Source organism: Mirounga leonina, unplaced genomic scaffold, assembly GCF_011800145.1.
Source record: "Mirounga leonina isolate KUSES-001 unplaced genomic scaffold, KU_Mleo_1.0 Mir_114, whole genome shotgun sequence".
In the NCBI taxonomy this organism is placed as follows: Eukaryota; Metazoa; Chordata; class Mammalia; order Carnivora; family Phocidae; genus Mirounga; species Mirounga leonina.
In genome coordinates, this window is record NW_023270265.1 from 25,305,037 (window position 1) to 25,322,088 (window position 17,052).

A 17,052-nucleotide genomic window follows, 5' to 3' on the forward strand; every position below is an offset into this window, starting at 1 on the left:
AGAAAGAAAGAAAGAAAGAAAGAAAGAAAGAAGAAAGAAAGAAAGAAAGAAAAGAAAAGAAAAAGACAGGGCGCCTGGGTGGCTCAGTTGGTTAAGCGTCTGTCTTCGGCTCAGGTCAGGATCCCAGGGATGATGGGATGGAACCCTGCATCCCTCTCCTCCCTGCTCGTGCTCCCTCTCACTATCTCTGTCTCTCTCAAATAAGTAAATGAAATCTTAAAAAAAAAAAGAAAAGAAAAAAGAAAAGAAAAAGACGGGGCGTCTGGGTGGCTCAGTCAGTTAAGCATCCGACTCTTGATTTCGGCTCAGGTCATGATCTCAGGGTTGTGAGGTTGAGCCTGACATTGGGCTCTGCACTGGGCATGGAGCCCTGCTTAAGATTCTCTCTCTCCCTCTGCTCCTCCCCTCCCCACTTCCCCCCCTTAAAAAGAAAAAAAAGATTCTCTTTCTCCCTCACCCTCTGCCCCTCCCCACTCTAAAAAAAAAAAAGGAAAAAGACAGTCACAGAAAAAAAAATATTTGCAAATCACATATCTGAAAAAGGACTTGTAGCCCAAAATATATACAGAACTCTCAAAACTCAATAGTAAGAAAACAAAACTCATTATTTTTTTTAAATGGGCAAAAGGCTTAAAACACTTTACCAAAGAAGATATATAGATGGCAAATAAACACATAAGAGATGTTCAGTACCATTAGTCATAAGGTAAATTGCAAATTAAAACCACGAGATACTACTATATATTCACTAGAGTAGCTAAAATTTAAACAACAGACAATACTAATTGTTGGAAAAATGTGGATGAACTAGAACTCTCACATCCTATTGGAATACAAGATCATTTCAGCCACTTTGGAAAACAATCTGACAGCTTCTTTTAAGTTAAAACAGACACCATGAAATCAAGCATTCCCACTCCTAGGTACTGTACTACCTAAGAAAAAGAAAAAATACATTAACACAAAGAGCTGAAAGCAAATATTTATAGTGGCTTTATTCATAATCACTAAAAACTAGAAACAAACCAACAGAGGAATGGATAAAAAGTTGTAGCATGTTCACAACATTAAAAATTACTCAGCAATAAAAAGGAATGAAATGCTGATATATGCAACAAGTGAATGAATCTCAAAAAGAATTATGCTAAGTGAAAGAAATCAGACATACAACCACTTTATTATTCCATTTATACGACATTTAGGAACAAATATCAGATCAGATACAACTAAAGACTGAAGGGAGGGAAAGGAGATTGCAAAGGGAGACGAGAGAACTTCTAGGGTGAGGGAAATCTGTATCTTGATGGTGGTGGTGGCTATTTGACTCTATGATATATACATTTGCCAAAATTTATTTTTTCTTATAAATTATACCACAAAAACCCTGATTTTATAAAATTTAAAAATACAAACCTTTTGACCCAGACATCCCACATTGAGAAACCTACTCTACAGAAATAAATGTGTCAACATATAAATTAATGTACATTGACAGAGAAATGGTTAAATAAAGTTATACCACAGAATGTAATGCAAATAATTTAAAAGGCCTGGAAATAGTCCTCCGAGCAATTATAATTTATGGGAACTAAAAGAACAGTTCTCATTCCATTGATTTGAGCCCTTTGTTCAACTAAAGTTAGAAGAATAGGCCACAACAGGGAAGTATGAGCTTCTTTTGCTCAATTCATTTGCCACAGTAACACAGTAAAGCTGACCATAGGTATCCCAATCCACTTTGGAATCTAAGACTGAAAGAGGAGGTACAAAACAAAAAGTGGCAGCAATTAACATGAGAAGAGTCCTCATTGGAAAGCATCTTAGCTAATGCCATCCATTTATAATGGTTTCCGTTCAGGCTGCCTGGTTATAGAGGGTTGACTATGACTTCACAGCACAAATAAATTTTGTTTAAATTTGACCTCATTTATGCAGAATGCTGTACAATTATAACATTGCTTGCCCTCCAGAAGCTTACGTTCTAAACAAAATCCTAGAAAATGCATTGCCCCTTAAGGCTTTTTCATTTGATTATAGGAATCTACCACAAAACGTGAATTTACACCTCAAAAAGTATGGGAGTGGGGCAAGGTGAGGGGAGATGAATAATTGAATCTGAACCTATAAAAGTTATTAATTAGCTGTCAAAATTATCTCAAGGGAATTCATTCAGCATATACACAGCAGAACATTTCCAACAAATATATAGAACATTATTACATTAAGAATCATGAGAACACAAAGAAATGGAAGAACAATCCCTGTTCTTCCTTAAAAGCTCTGGGACAACTGGAAGCTACAGAAGCATACATCCATGCACTGTGAGTCAGTGTGAAAAGTGCAGCATGTTACTTGTCACCAGTTAAAATAGTTCTATCACTGATGTTCTATTGGTCTTACTCCATCACCTTCCCAAAACCTTAGAGTTTATTTCAAAAACCCTCTAGATTATGTGAGGCTAACATTATTTCCATTGCTATGTAAATCATTTGCATGAAAACATTAAGACATGTTTAATACCATGCAAAAATACAATCCACTTTTCCAAAACTATGATATAAGGAGGAATAAATAAGATATACACATTAAAGAATTGTTATTAGTTTCTGTTAACTGGGCTGTCACTAAGGACTGCAGAGTTGTTTCCTTTTATTGATTGGTCAGAAGACCTAGAATATCATTTGCCAGCATCTGAGGAGTAGCTGTTTAAGAGAGATCATGAGCTGAAACGCAGAGTATGAAGGCATGCCTCTCACCTCAACGCTGATAGTAACATCAGCCAAAGTTGGAATATCTAAGAATGAGGGCTTGCTAGTGAGGTGGAGGGCAACAACCATCATTTTTAATATGCTTTTAACTCTCTGACATTTCACTTTATCAATTTTCTACTATGCTGACTTCATTAACTTTTTCCCATACTATGATCTTAGTTATCCAATTTTAAAATAAAGAATATACCACAACTGGCCAGGAAACAATTATGATACCCTGCTACCCATATACATGAAATAAATAATTAAATAATTATTAATGTAAATAATTGAGAAGGGTTGAGAGGAGGGCAGAAGTGTGAAGAAAATGAGCTCTTTCTGAGATTTTTGGAGGCCCAGTTTCCTCATCCTGTTCCACATAAATACTTTCATTGCAGACATTTCAAATATTATGCCAGAATTATACAAAATAAGTGGAACATCACCAAGCAGAAATCCTAAAGTAGGTGTTCTGAACATGTTGGTAAAGAAAGTCACTTCATTTGAGAGGTCTCTGCCCCTTCAACCTCACCCTCCTTACCAATATACATTCATCACTGAAAAGGGAAATATTTACAAAAGTTAGTTTAGTTATGTTTAAATATTATGTTTAGCTGTCTGGAGACCATGTTCTCAAAATTTATACAAGAAATCAAGGATTAAACTTCATAACAATTAGGAAACCACACTGTGTAAAATCAAAGACTCGGTTCAAGGACATTAAAATAGTTTTATCATTGGTGCTAAATTGAAATGACTCCATCTCTTCCCAACACCTGGAACCAAAACCTTGTGAACTTTCATGTAAACAAACCGGGGCACACCAAATGCTCTGTCTACAGCAAGGTACCACCTCTGTACACGCATTTGGGTGAAAAATGTGGAAAATGCCTGAGGACTCTTTGAAGCAGCTTGGGAGAAGTAAGAGCAGGAAAGAGGCTCTTCTCTAGGGTAAGTTTGTTTAGTGGAAAGTAAGCAAGTTGTCAGGGTAAAAGTTGACAATGTTGATTCCAACAGTTTGAACTGCGAATAAACATCCAAAGGGATTATGTTACTGAGAATTAGAAAAGATTCCATTGAACTCAATAGAACACTTGTGTTTTCAAAGATAATATGCCTTCAAGCTACATTCTGGATCCACAGTTTAGGGTTAGAATTACCTTAAGCCCTTTCTATGCCACATTAAAGAACATGGGGTCTGACCGCTTTAATATGGACCTAAAATTAAAATAAGAATGGAATAAAAAAATTTCATTTCTAATAACTGAATTAGAAAATACTAAGTACACGTACATTTGTACACTTGAGACAGAATAAAGAAATTTGGATAAAAATCTATGTTCTTGCCAAACATCTAAACTTAAACAGTTTCATTAACCAACTTAGGGAAATAATGCATTGGCCATAAATCACTTTTGAGTTTTCCCTCCTTAATGACCTATCAAAGGGCAAAAAAACAAGGCCTATACTTATGAAATCCATAATCCTCTTCTCTGCTCACCAAAGCCACATTTAAATCTGGCTTTCATCTCATGCTGTTGGGTTTTCCACCAGGTACAAGATGAAAAGTTGGAAGAGACCTGTGCTTTTTCTAAAGCAAAACAATTTGGTTGCCACTCAGCAATTCCTGGTGAAATGCCAGGAAGCCTGTAAAAAAAAGTTAAAATTTTCCTAACTTGGAGTTTACAAAAATAAGTGTGAGATGTTCATAGCCTGTCAGACATTCCATCTCTTTATTTTTTAAATATTCATAAACAAGGGGAAACAGACACTTTTGATTTGTTAAACTTTATTCAGATCAATATACGCAGGTAAGCCTTGCATGCCCTCAAGAAAATGGAGGTAACTTAAACAGCTCTTCTTAATCCATCTCAAGTCCTCCATGTTCTCACATTAGAGTCTGCTATTAGAATCTTCTCCAAAGTTTGACAAAAGCATGCAACTCACATGCTCTTTACCAGCCAAGTTTGCAGGCAGCCCTGCAAAAAGTTGCTTCTCCTTTGAGCTCTCACACAAATTCACTTCCCTCCTGGACCAAGGATGTAAGGGAGTATGGCTGTCTCATAGCCTCTTTGCTCTTAAAAAGAAAATCAAATTCTCTAGATATTTTCAAACTCCACCAGGAATAGAACATTCTCAGCTCAGCCTGTGGATCATTATCTCTTGTACATTTCATCTTTATGTTCACTGGGTTCATAGAAAGGGCATACACAGAAAGAGGAAAATAGCTGCTTCTTAGACACCAAATTTAGTAATTCTTTCAAATCTACTGGCACACATCTAAAAAGTCATATTTTTATAAGGCTTCATTAGGTTTCCATTGGTTCTGTCTTTTGAGAACACACATGCTGAGTTGCCTATAACCTCAAGCCAAAATACATCCGTAAACTACAAGAAATATTTTTTATAGGAAGACAAAAGTCATCACAATTTAAAAAGGGATATAGTGGATGGAGACAGACAGATGTGGGCTCATCTAGAGCCCACTTTAATGTCTCCCAGGCATCAAGTTGTTAACTAATGGAGGCCAACAATCTACAATACTCTAAGATTCCAGATGACTCCAATAGCCTTACCTGTTAATATGAGATTACTGTAAGTATTAGAGAATTGCTCCTTTAGAAGAACAAGATGCATCTGAGCTGCCTTCTCCCGTTGGAGCTCCAGCATAACATCAGGGTGCTGAGCAATCTTGCAGCCTTTCTGTTTATCCAGGGCAACATCACTTCGAACAATGTCTACAAAAAGAAATAAATGCAGGCAGCAAAAACAAAACAAAACAAAAAAACAAAAAACCATATACACATCGAAGTCTTGTTTCACCCAAAATGACAGAATTTATAAACTACCAGTATTTCATCAGAATGAAGAGATTCGTAAGTAATAAACCTGAAGAACCTCCAACTTCATGATACATTCTGCAAGTTTCTCTGGTCATTTCCAAATTCTTTGGCAATTTCCATTTTATTACTCACTGTGACCTCATTTAAGGTTCTCACTCCTCCATTCTACTCTCAGCTCACCTCTAGGACTTATGCACTTCCCAGGGCCTTTTCTTTTTTTTCTTTTTTTTTTTTTAATTTTATTCTTATGTTAATCCCCATACATTACATCATTAGTTTTAGATGAAGTGTTCCATGATTCATTGTTTGTGCACAACACCCAGTGCTCCATGCAGAATGTGCCCTCCTCAATACCCACCACCAGGCTAACCCATCCTCCCACTTCCCTCCCCTCTAGTTCTCTTAACAACTTTGTCTGAACACTGGTGACTATGATTATTTCCTCTACCTCATGCTGTAGGACCAGGTGATAGCTCCTGCATGTATATTCAGGATATGTGGCCTATTTTCAAATTTACCTCCCAGCTAGCCCATTGAGCTCAAATTAGGGCTGTCATTCTTTGGGTTAGCTGCTCAGGATTTCTCCTGCTATCTTTCATGTGCCTCTGGCTGCATTCTGACTCATAAATAACTCTTTCAATCTCTAAGTATTTTGTGGGTCACTGAAGAAAGCAAGAGGAGGGCTAGAGTCACTTTACAGACCTGCCTCTTTCCCAATTATTTCCCTATTAGTGACAGGCTGCTTTTTATTCTTCAGTATGATTTTCACCCAAAGCAGAAGTATCGTCCAGAAAATAGTCTTCCTCAAAAACAAACACTCTCCTAGAATGTTTCCCAATTACAGGGAGCTTTGATGCCCTAAAGTTATTTTTTATTTTACAAATTAAGATATAATTCAGCTGATTATCATTGAAACAAATGATGTTTATCAACAGCAATCTGGATGACAGCTCTAGGAACTTCCAAGTTTTGTGCAGCAAATTGAAGGACTTTAGGAGAAAATGCTAAAAATAATAATAATAATAATAATAATAATAATAATAATAATAACTGCTCTGCCACTGTTGACACCAATGGCTTTGGAAGGGAAAAAAGTAATACCCATGTTAATTGTACCAATAGGAAAGATTTGGTTCTTTCAGCAATGCTCAAAGAGAAAATAGGGCATGTGGCATGAAAGATGGGACACTGTTCTAGACAAATAATCTTCAAACCCATCAACATAGCCCTCATAGAGAAGCCCAGATATAAATACAAACCCATGACAATGAGGGTTAGGATGTATGTTACACAAAGATTAGCCAGATGTGGGAATGGTTCTTAATCTTGGTTGAAAACAGGGGAGCTGGTTGGAAACAGTGCAATATTTATTCCTAAACCTTTTTATGCCAATTTCTAGACTGTAGGCAATAAAGTGAACTCATTTAACATTCAAGTAACTACTCTCATAGATTTTCTGAGGCTTGAATACAAAAGTAGAATAAATTAATTCAAGATACACTCTAGTTTTTAAGACCATCAGTAGAATGAGAGGAAAACTTATTACACTGTATAATTGAATCCTTCCAATAATCCTATGAATGTGGCAGATATTGTTAACTAGCTGACCCAAACCCTACACACAGTCCCTTCTACTTTGCTCTCCTCTATTATAGAGACTAAAACATGAAAATAAACAATTTCCCAGCTTTCCTTGAAGCAAGGGGCGACCATATAACATGATTCTGGCCAATGAGCTGCAGGCAGACATCCTTAGGAGGACTTAACCTTAGTGACAAAACCTCACTAAGAGAAAACCAGGATCTTTTTCCGTTAGCCTGTTAGCCTTTCCTATTCCTTATATCTAAAACATAGACATGAAGCCCAGAGTTAAAGAAGTAATTTTGTGGCAATGAGTCAAGAAGCCAGAGGGCAAAGGACTACACACTAAGGATGGTGAAATGAAAGCTCAGAAGATCCTAAGTCCCTAATGTTTTTAAGGAGCTCCCATAGCTACCCTACTTGTCCTAGACTGCCCATCTCTTGATTTCTTGTTATGTGAGATATTAGTTTCTTATTTTCAAAATCCTGACCTGTTATTGTAATCCTAAATGATAAAGAATGATATTACTATCCCTATCGTATATATTAGGAAACAGGTCCACAAAGCTTAAGTGACTTGCTCAAGTTCACAGTACATGGTCAGTCCCCAAATCCAGAAATTTTCAAAGCCATTCCAGTGATCTTTCCAAAAGTTACTCCCACATAGAAATGCATGAATTTAACAATAAAGTATGGTAAATAATAAAAGTGAGGGACTAAAGAGAAAAACCTAACTATACTATTATAGCAGCATACCATAGATGGTCTATCCAGAAAAGAAATATGTATGATACTTGCCCAGAAAACATTACAAAACTTGTACCAAACATACTATAGAGAGTGGAGTTTAAATTATTCAGATATCTTCTAATAGGAGTCTAATACAAAAGTAGAACATCTACCAAACTCTCTATTTCCTATGTAATAAATGTCTTGCTCAGAATGCAGAAAAAGCAAATATTATAACTGATAGCCTCAACATCATTCCAACCAGAACCTTAAAATGAAGTGACCATATTATCTTAATAATAGTAAGAAAAGAAAACCATGGGCATGGCCAAACATACGTCTGAGACTTTAGAAATGTACACCACAACAATGTTTGGGGAAAAAAATAGATATGCCATACAGATTCTTTATTCACCCCTGATCTGTTCAAAATTGCATCAAAGACTAGATAAACAAACAAAAAAGGATACTTATCAAAGATATACATGGTCATATATATCTGGAAGAAGAGTTAATATAGATGACAGATTCAAAATTCAAAATTATCTTGACAACCTAGAAACTTAGGCTGAAATCCCCAAGACATAGACATGAACACAAAGTCTTGCATTTATACTGAAAATTAATTACATAAGAGGTTAAGGCCAGACCAGACAGAAGCTCAAATATTTAAGATCCTATTAAGTTTTACAGGTTTTAGTTGAATGCGAGCTTTATGTAAGCCAGTAATATGCTGCCAAATATAATATTGCTGCCAAAAAGATTAACAAAATTCTTAGACTAAATTAATAGAACCAGAATATCCAGAATACAGGAGGTAACATAGCCACCCTGAACTCCATGCCAGCCAAGGGCAGCACAGTAAAGAGTTGGAGTTAAAGCAGACCTTGGTTCAAATTCTAGCTTGGTGGTCACTTATTAGCTGCAGAAGTGACAGACAACAATGCTTCTGTAAGCCTATTTCTTCATGCTGTTATTGTAAAGAGTCATAAAAAATTTAGCACTATGCATGCCACATAATAAGAACTCTATAAAGGGTAGCTATTACTATTTTTGTTATTATAATACTCTACTTGTAGTATTATATGTTTTCCACCTCTAATAGTTTCTCATCTACAGTCCACCCAAAGGAAAATGCCAAGATGGGAAATAATTTTATTTTTAAAAAATAGCTGAAAAAACAGTGTTGAACCTGGCAAAGAAAACATTAAAGATGACTTGCTTCATATAGAAGAGAAAACTGATTTATTCTGTATAAATACAGAAAGCCAAACATTAAAGGAGTAACCAAAAGACATATGAGAGAACTTTAACAACAGAAGCGGTCCACATGAGAGAACTATAATAATAGAAGTGATTGTATAAGCAAAGGAGCTACTTGAAGATGGGGTGAGTTTCCCATCCCTGGAGATATTCAAGCAGAGACTAGGTGACACAGGCACCATAAAATGATTTCAGTATAGTCATTAAAGCCTGCCAAGTACAGGGTTAAAGTACTTTCACCAACATTATATGAGGCAATGTAACAGATATTAAAGGCAGATGCTTTGAATTCAAACATACCCAAGTTTAGATCCCAGCTCTATCACTTACTTTCTGACAGCTCTTAGACAAATCACTAAATCTCTCCTTTCCTAATTTTTTAAAATGAGAATATTAATAGCATATTTGTAATGAGCTTATACAGACAGTGATAGGGACATATTAGACATTCAACAAGTGCTGGTTGTTTCAGTGGGTGCTAATAATAATTATATTAATATTGGAAAGTTGTTACTGGAGGATATTATTATATCTTTAGCTCATTTTTAGCTCAAAAATTTTATGGCTCTACAAAAACTTACACTTTTCTTTGTCAGACATGATAGAAAAAATAAAGATTCAAAGCCAGGAGACTTAGGTACGAATTTCAACTAACTTACCAATTAATCATGAAACTATAGACTAAAAACTTAACATCCTTAACCTTGTGCCTTGGCTTTTTCCTGGTCTACCAAATTGAAAAGTTGATGGAGTGAATCATCTCTAAACCTCTATCCTCCTCCTACTAGCTCTCTCCTTCTTGCTGATATTCTTTATTGCTATGTGATCAAAGTAGTTCCAAATATCAAGCTATCCATATGTCATCTTCTCATCTCCCCCTATGGTCTTTATTCTGATATAGTTCAAGGATGCCAAAGACCCAACATATACCCTGAGGGAAGCAACAAGGGAGAAATCATCCTGCACCAAAGGTCATACCCTAACATCAAGTTATTGCCCATCAGGACTCTGGACATGTGAGTATGATCATGTTTGTATTTTTGTTCTTGCTTCTTTCTGTGATACATCTTTCTCCAATCTTTAATCAATTAGTAACCCACAGTTCTATTAGCCTAAAGCTGTAGTTCTTATTGGTGCAAGTGACAGACTAGTGGACCAGCCAAAAATTTTAACAGGGAGATCCTAGAACTTTGAAAGATATAAAAATGAGCTATATAAGTTTGCCATGCATCCCTGGCTGACTGGGAGGCTGTGTGCACATGCAGAGGATATTCAGCCTAGGATTCTTCACACAAAACTGGTTAACTGGGAAACCATACACAAACTCAAGAGGTTGGGAGGAAAGTAAATGGTGAGGCAGACTTAAAAATTATCATAAAACTGAACATTTTTACCAATCCCCACAGAAATCCATCAGCAGAAAGCAGAAGCCTTAGGGATCAGGGATTCAAACTGTTTGAAACACAGCTACTGAACAATCATTGGGTGATCACTAAGCTATTAAGACTCAGAGGTGAACCCTAGGACGCCAACCTAAAAAAAATAATAATAATTTTAAGAACAGAAGAAATATCAGTGGTAGGATAAAAAGATTAAGTCCAAATTATTTTTTAAAAGGCAGAACAATTCTCAGGGGAAAAAACTAAATTACAGATTGGCTATGATATATCTAAAATGTCCAGTTTCCAAAAAAAATTATGTCATGCAAAAAAAACAGGGAAGTGTGACTTAAACTCAAACTCAAAAAAAAAAAAAAAACCAATCAATTAGAGCTAACTCTGTATCGGCTCAGCTGGTTGGGCCACTGCCTTAGGCTCAGGTCATGATCCCAGGGTCTGGGATTGAGCCCCATGTCAGGCTCCTTCCTCTCTGTCAAATAAACAAATAAATAATCTTTAAAAAAGAAAAACAAAGAATAGATTATAAATATGTTTTAAAAATTAAAAGAAACCTGTTTAAATAATTAAAGAAAAACCTAATAATGACTCAAGAAAGAGAGGAATGAAACAAATAGAAACTTTTACTTAAAAAAAGAGGAACAGGGACGCCTGAGTGGCTCAATTGGTTAAGCGGCTGCCTTTGGCTCAGGTCATGATCCCAGGATCCTGGGATCAAGTCCCACATCAGACTGCTTGCTCAGCAGGGAGCCTGCTTCTTCCTCTGCCTGCCTCTCCCCCTGCTTGTGCTCTCTCTCTGTCTTTCTCTCTGACAAATAAATAAAATCTTTTAAAAAAATAAAATTTTAAAATTTTAAAAATTTAAAAAGAGGAACAAATGGATAGTCGACAGTTGAAAAGTACAGTTACTGAAATGAAAAATGCACTAGATGGGCTTAGCAGCAGAACTGAGAGGGCAAGAGAAAGAATCAGTATGTGAAGACAGATGAATAGAAATGACTTAACATGAAAAACAGAAAAAGATCAAGGAAAAATGAGCAAAGCCTCAGAGTATTATGGAATAAAATGAAGCAACCCATCAAAGAGGAGAGAGAAGGACAGAAAATTATTTCAAAAAATAATCAAAAAATTCCCAAATTTGACAAAAATTATTAATTCACAGATCCAAGAAGTACAACAAAAAGAATCATTACAAAGAAATCTACATCTAGAACATCACTACAACTCTTGAAATCCCAAGATAAAAAGAAAATCTTAAAAACTGAAAGGAAAAAACTCATCTCAAAAAGGGAATTAGCAATACAATTAATGGCTAACTTCTAATCTGAAACAATGGAAGCCAGAAAGCTGTGGAACAACATATTCAAAGTGCTGAAAGAAAAAAATTCTGGGACACCTGGGTGGCTCAGTCAGTAAAGTGTCTGTAATATATAAAAAATTGACATTGTAGAGGGAATAGGAAAATAAGGTGTATTGATGCAAAGTTGCTTTAATTTATCAAAATTAGGTATTAATTTGAATTTGACTGTGATAAACTAAGAAGCACAGTGTAATTCCTGAAGCAACCACTAAGAAAATAACTAAAAATAATACAGTGTAAAAATCAACAAAGCAATTAAATAATCTAAAAATATATTTTTAAAAATCTAGAAAATTGGTTTAACAGAAAGAAGGCAGTAAACATAAGAAATATAGAAACTTTCAAAATGGCAGACATTTATAAATCCATCTATACCAATAGCTGTATTAAATGTAAATGGACTAAATACTCCAATCAAAAGCTACAGATGGTTTTATTGAGTTTAAAGAAGCAAGATCCAAATATATGCTGTTGAGGAGACACATTTTAGATTTAAAGACAAATACAGGTTGAAAATAAAAGACTGGAAAAAGATATATTATGCAAACAATAACCATAAGGGTGCTGAAAGGATTAAATTTGTGACAAAAAAAATTTACAAGGGTTTGGAGTGGCACCCATTATGTTGTTATTTAATCACATTTTTTTCTGGAGAGGGGAAGAAAGAAAAAGATTTTCCTTTTCCTATCAATAATTGCTCTCCATTCTGTATTGCGAGGATGAAAACTTGCTTCTTCTCTCATCCCCTTTAAGCAAAAAAATCTATGGCTCAGATTCACAAAGATTGCTGATTTTGACTGTAGGTTGCCCTACTCTGCTTTTCCCCTTCCTTCACACTACCTAACACAATAGGTAAGTCCTTCTAGCCAACACTCCCTAAGAGTGGTGTTAAGAAAGACAGCCCACTTAACTTTTTTTTTCTTAAGCTTTGTGTAATTGCTTTTTTTTTTTTTTAAGTATAATTGATATATAACATTATATTAGTTTCAGGTATACAACATGATTCAGTATTTGTGTATGTTGTGAAATGATCACCACAATAAGTCTAGTTAACATCCATCACCATACATAGTCACATTTTTTTCTTGTAATGAGAAATTTTAAGATTTACTCTTCTAACAACTTTCAAATATGCAATACAGTATTAACTACAGACACCATGCTATACATTACATCTCCATGAATTATTCATTTTATAATTGGAGGCTTATAACTTTTGATCCCCCTCACCCATTTTATCCCACCCCCACCTCCTGCCTCTGGCAACCACCAATCTGTTCTCTGTAAGTTTGCATGTTTTGTTTTGTTTCAGATTCACATATAAGTGAGATTGTATGGTATTTGTCTTTCTCTGTCTGACATATTTCACTTAACATGATGACCTCAAGATCCATGCATGTCATCAGAAATGGCAAAATTTCATTCTTTTTTATTCCACATTGTATGTGTGTGTGTGTGTGTGTTTCACAATTTTTTTATCCATTCATCCACTGATGGACACTTAGGTTCTTTACATATCTTGGCTATTATAAATAATGCTGCAATGAACATGGGGTTGCAGCATGTATTTTTTTCTTTTGAGTTAAGGTTTTCATTTTCTTCAAATAAATACCCAGAAGTGGAATTGCTGGATCATATGTAGTTCTATTTTTAATTTTTTGATGAACCTCTATACTGCTTTCTGTAGTAGCTGCACCAACTTACATTCCCAACAACAGAGGATAAAGGTTCCCTTTTCTCCATATTCTTATCAACACTTGTTATTTCTTATCTTTTTGATAATAGCCATTCAAACAGGTGTGAGAATGAGATATTGCATTGTAGTTTTGGTATGCATTTCCCTGATGATTAGTGATACTTAGCAGCTTTTCATGTACGCATTAGTCATCCAGATGCCTTCTTTGGTAAAATATCCAGACCTTCTGCCCCTTTTTAATCAGATTGTTTGCTATTGAGTTGTAAGAGTTCTTTCTATATTTTGGATATTAACCCTTATCAGATACATTTGCAAATATTTTCTTTCATTCAGTAGGCTGCCTTTTCATTTTGTTGATGATTTCCTTTGCTGTACAAGACAAATTGTTTTTAAGATAGTAAATATTACTAGAGACAAACAGGGACAGATCATGGTGATAAAAGGGTCAGTATATCAGGAAGATACAGTAACTATAAATGTATATGCACCTAATAAGTGAGTTCCAAAATACATAAAACAAAATCTGAGACTAAATTGAAAGGGGAATTTAACAAGTATGGTTCAAGATTTCAATACCCTATTCTACATTTGATGGAACTAGACAGAAAATCACTTAAAGGCCAATATACCTTACTGACACTTATAGAACATACCAAATAAAAGCAGAATATACATATTTTTCTAATCACACATGACACATAACAAGAATAATCTTATGCTAGGCCATAAGTCTCATAAATTTTTTTAAAAGATTTCATTTATTTATTTGACAGAGAGATAGAGAGCACAAGTAGGCAGAGGGAGAGGGAGAAGCAGGCTCTCTGCTGAGCCAGGAGCTGGACATGGAGCTTGATCCCAGGACCCCAGGATCATGACTGAGCCGAAGCAGCCACTTAACCAACTGAGCCACCCAGGCGCCCCAAGTCTCAAGGATTGAAGTCATACAAAGCACATCCTCTGACAATACTGGAATTAAATTAGGAATCCATAACAGAAAGACCTCTAGAAAATCCCCAAATATTAAGAAACTAAACAACACACTTCTAAATAACCTATGGATCAAAGAAATCAGAAGGGAAATTAGAAAATATTTTGAACTAAATGAAAATGGGAATGCATGATATCAAAATTTATGGAACAGAGCCTAAATAGTACTTAGAAAACTATAGCAATACACACATATATTAGAAAAGAAGATCTCAAATCAATCATCTAAGTTTCCACTTAGAACTTGAAAAATAAGAAAAAAATAAACACAAAGCAAGCAGAAAGAAGAAAACAGACACTTTATTTCTATTCTGAAATAAAAAAAAAACAGGAACAACAGAGAAAATCAATTAAACAAAATATTGTTCCTTTGAAATGATCAACAAAATTGAAAATTTTTGAGATAATGGCAAAGAAGACACAAATTACCAAAAATCAGGGAGGAAAGGTAACCTCAAATTGTTATATACTGTATGATTCCATTTATGCAACATTTTCAAAAAGACAAAATTATAGTGATAGGGAACAGATTACAAACAAGTAGCATGAGGTTGTCACTTCTGGATGGTACAACAGTTCTGTATTCTGATTGTTATATTGGTTACACAAATTCATATATGTAGAAAAATTTCATAGAATTACACACACAGAGAAGAAATAAATACACTTAAAAACTGATAAAATACAAAGAAGGTCTATAGTTTAACTTTCTCTACTATTTTTGCAAATTTTTAGGAGTCTAAAATTATTTCAAAATAGAGTTTAAAAAGAACTTAGACCTTTACCTCACATCATACACACATAAAAAAAATTAACTCAAAATGGATCATAGACCTAAATAGAAGAACTAAAGCTATAAATTTTCTAGAATATATAGGAGAATGGCTTTGTTTCCTTAGGTTAGGTAAAGATTTCTTAGTTATAACACCAATAGTACAATTCACAGTGGAAAAAAAATAATGAACTGAACTTTACCAAAAGTAAAAGATTTCGCTTTCTAAAATATCATTAAGAAAATAAAAAGCTAAGACACAGACTGAAAGAAAATATTTGAAAATCACATATATCATAAAATATATAAAGGAAATGTTTACAACTTAATAAAAAGACTAACCACCCAATTTTAAACATGGGCAAAATATCTGAACAGACATTTCACCAAAGATCTACAAATGGCTAATAAGCACATGAAAAGATGCTCAAATCATTCATTAGTCATTAGGAAATGCAAACTAAAATCACAGTGAGACGCTACCCCTAGAAGGGCTATAATCTGAAAGACTGACAATACCACGTGTTAAGTATATAAAGCAACAGAAGCCCTCATACATTGTTGGTGCGAATATAAAATGGGACAGCCACTTTGGAAAACACTTTAGCTGTTTCTTAAGAAGATAAACATAAACTTACTGTATGACCCAACAAATCCACCCTTAGAAATCTACCCAAAACAAATAAAAGCATATCTCCACACAAAGACCTGTACATGAATACTTACAGTGGCATTGTGCACAACAGTCAAACTAGAAACAACCCAAATGTCCATATACTGGTAAAACTGATAAACAAAATGTGGTAGATACATACAGTCAAATACTAATCAGCAATAAAAAGAAACAAACTATTGATAAATACTAGACCTAGAAAACCTCAACAACATAAAGTAAGTGAAAAAAAAAAAGACACAAAAAGATTACGTTTTGTATGATTTAGTTTGTGTAAAATTTCTAGAAAAGGCAAATCAAATTGATAGAGACAGAAAGCTAATGTTGGTTTCCTAAGGCTGGTGTGGGAGCAAGGACTGACTGCAAACAGGCATGGAATGTTCTAATACTGGATTGTGATGATGGTTGCACAACTCTACATTTCATAGAAATAACAATATACTTATAATGGGTGAACTTTATCATATGCAAAGTATAGCTCAAAAAGGCCAATAAAAAGTAACAAAAATAATACACCCATGTTCCTAGCAGTATTATTCATAATAGCCAAAAGGTAAAAAGCAGCCCAAGAGTCCTTTGACAGATAAATGAAATGTGGTATACACATATAATGCAATATTGTTCAGCCTTAAAAGGAAGGAAATTCTGACATATGCTACAACATTGGTGACCTTAAGGATAAATCAAAGAAGCCAGTCATAAAAAGAGAAATATTGAATAATTCCATTTGTATGAGGTACCTTGGGTGGTCAAATTTATAGACACAGAAAGTAGAATGGTGATTGCCAAGGGCTGGGAGGTGGAGAAAAAAGGAATTGTTTAATGGGTACAAAATTTCAGTTTTACAAGAAGAAAAACGTTCTGAAGATGGATGATAGAGAAAGCTACACAACAATGTGAATGTACTTAAAACCATTTATCATGAACTTAAATATGGTTAGGATGGTAAATTTCATTATGTATATTTTACCACCATTAGAAATTTTTTAAAGTAATAAAAA

The 17,052-nt window shown here is 34.7% G+C and overlaps 1 protein-coding gene across 3 annotated transcripts in view; it reads right to left on the reverse strand.

The window, feature by feature from the left end:
* The window catches only part of HPSE2 (heparanase 2 (inactive)), a 654,573-nt gene that overhangs the window by 582,335 nt on the left and 55,186 nt on the right, over positions 1–17,052 (reverse strand). For 2 of the 3 annotated variants that reach the window (XM_035026820.1, XM_035026811.1), the window contains exon 3: positions 5,327–5,488. The exons of the other annotated variant lie outside the window; for it this stretch is intronic. In XM_035026820.1, the coding sequence (XP_034882711.1) occupies positions 5,327–5,488 (162 nt within the window). The remainder of the gene's footprint in view (positions 1–5,326; positions 5,489–17,052) is intronic. 3 annotated transcript variants of the gene reach the window in all.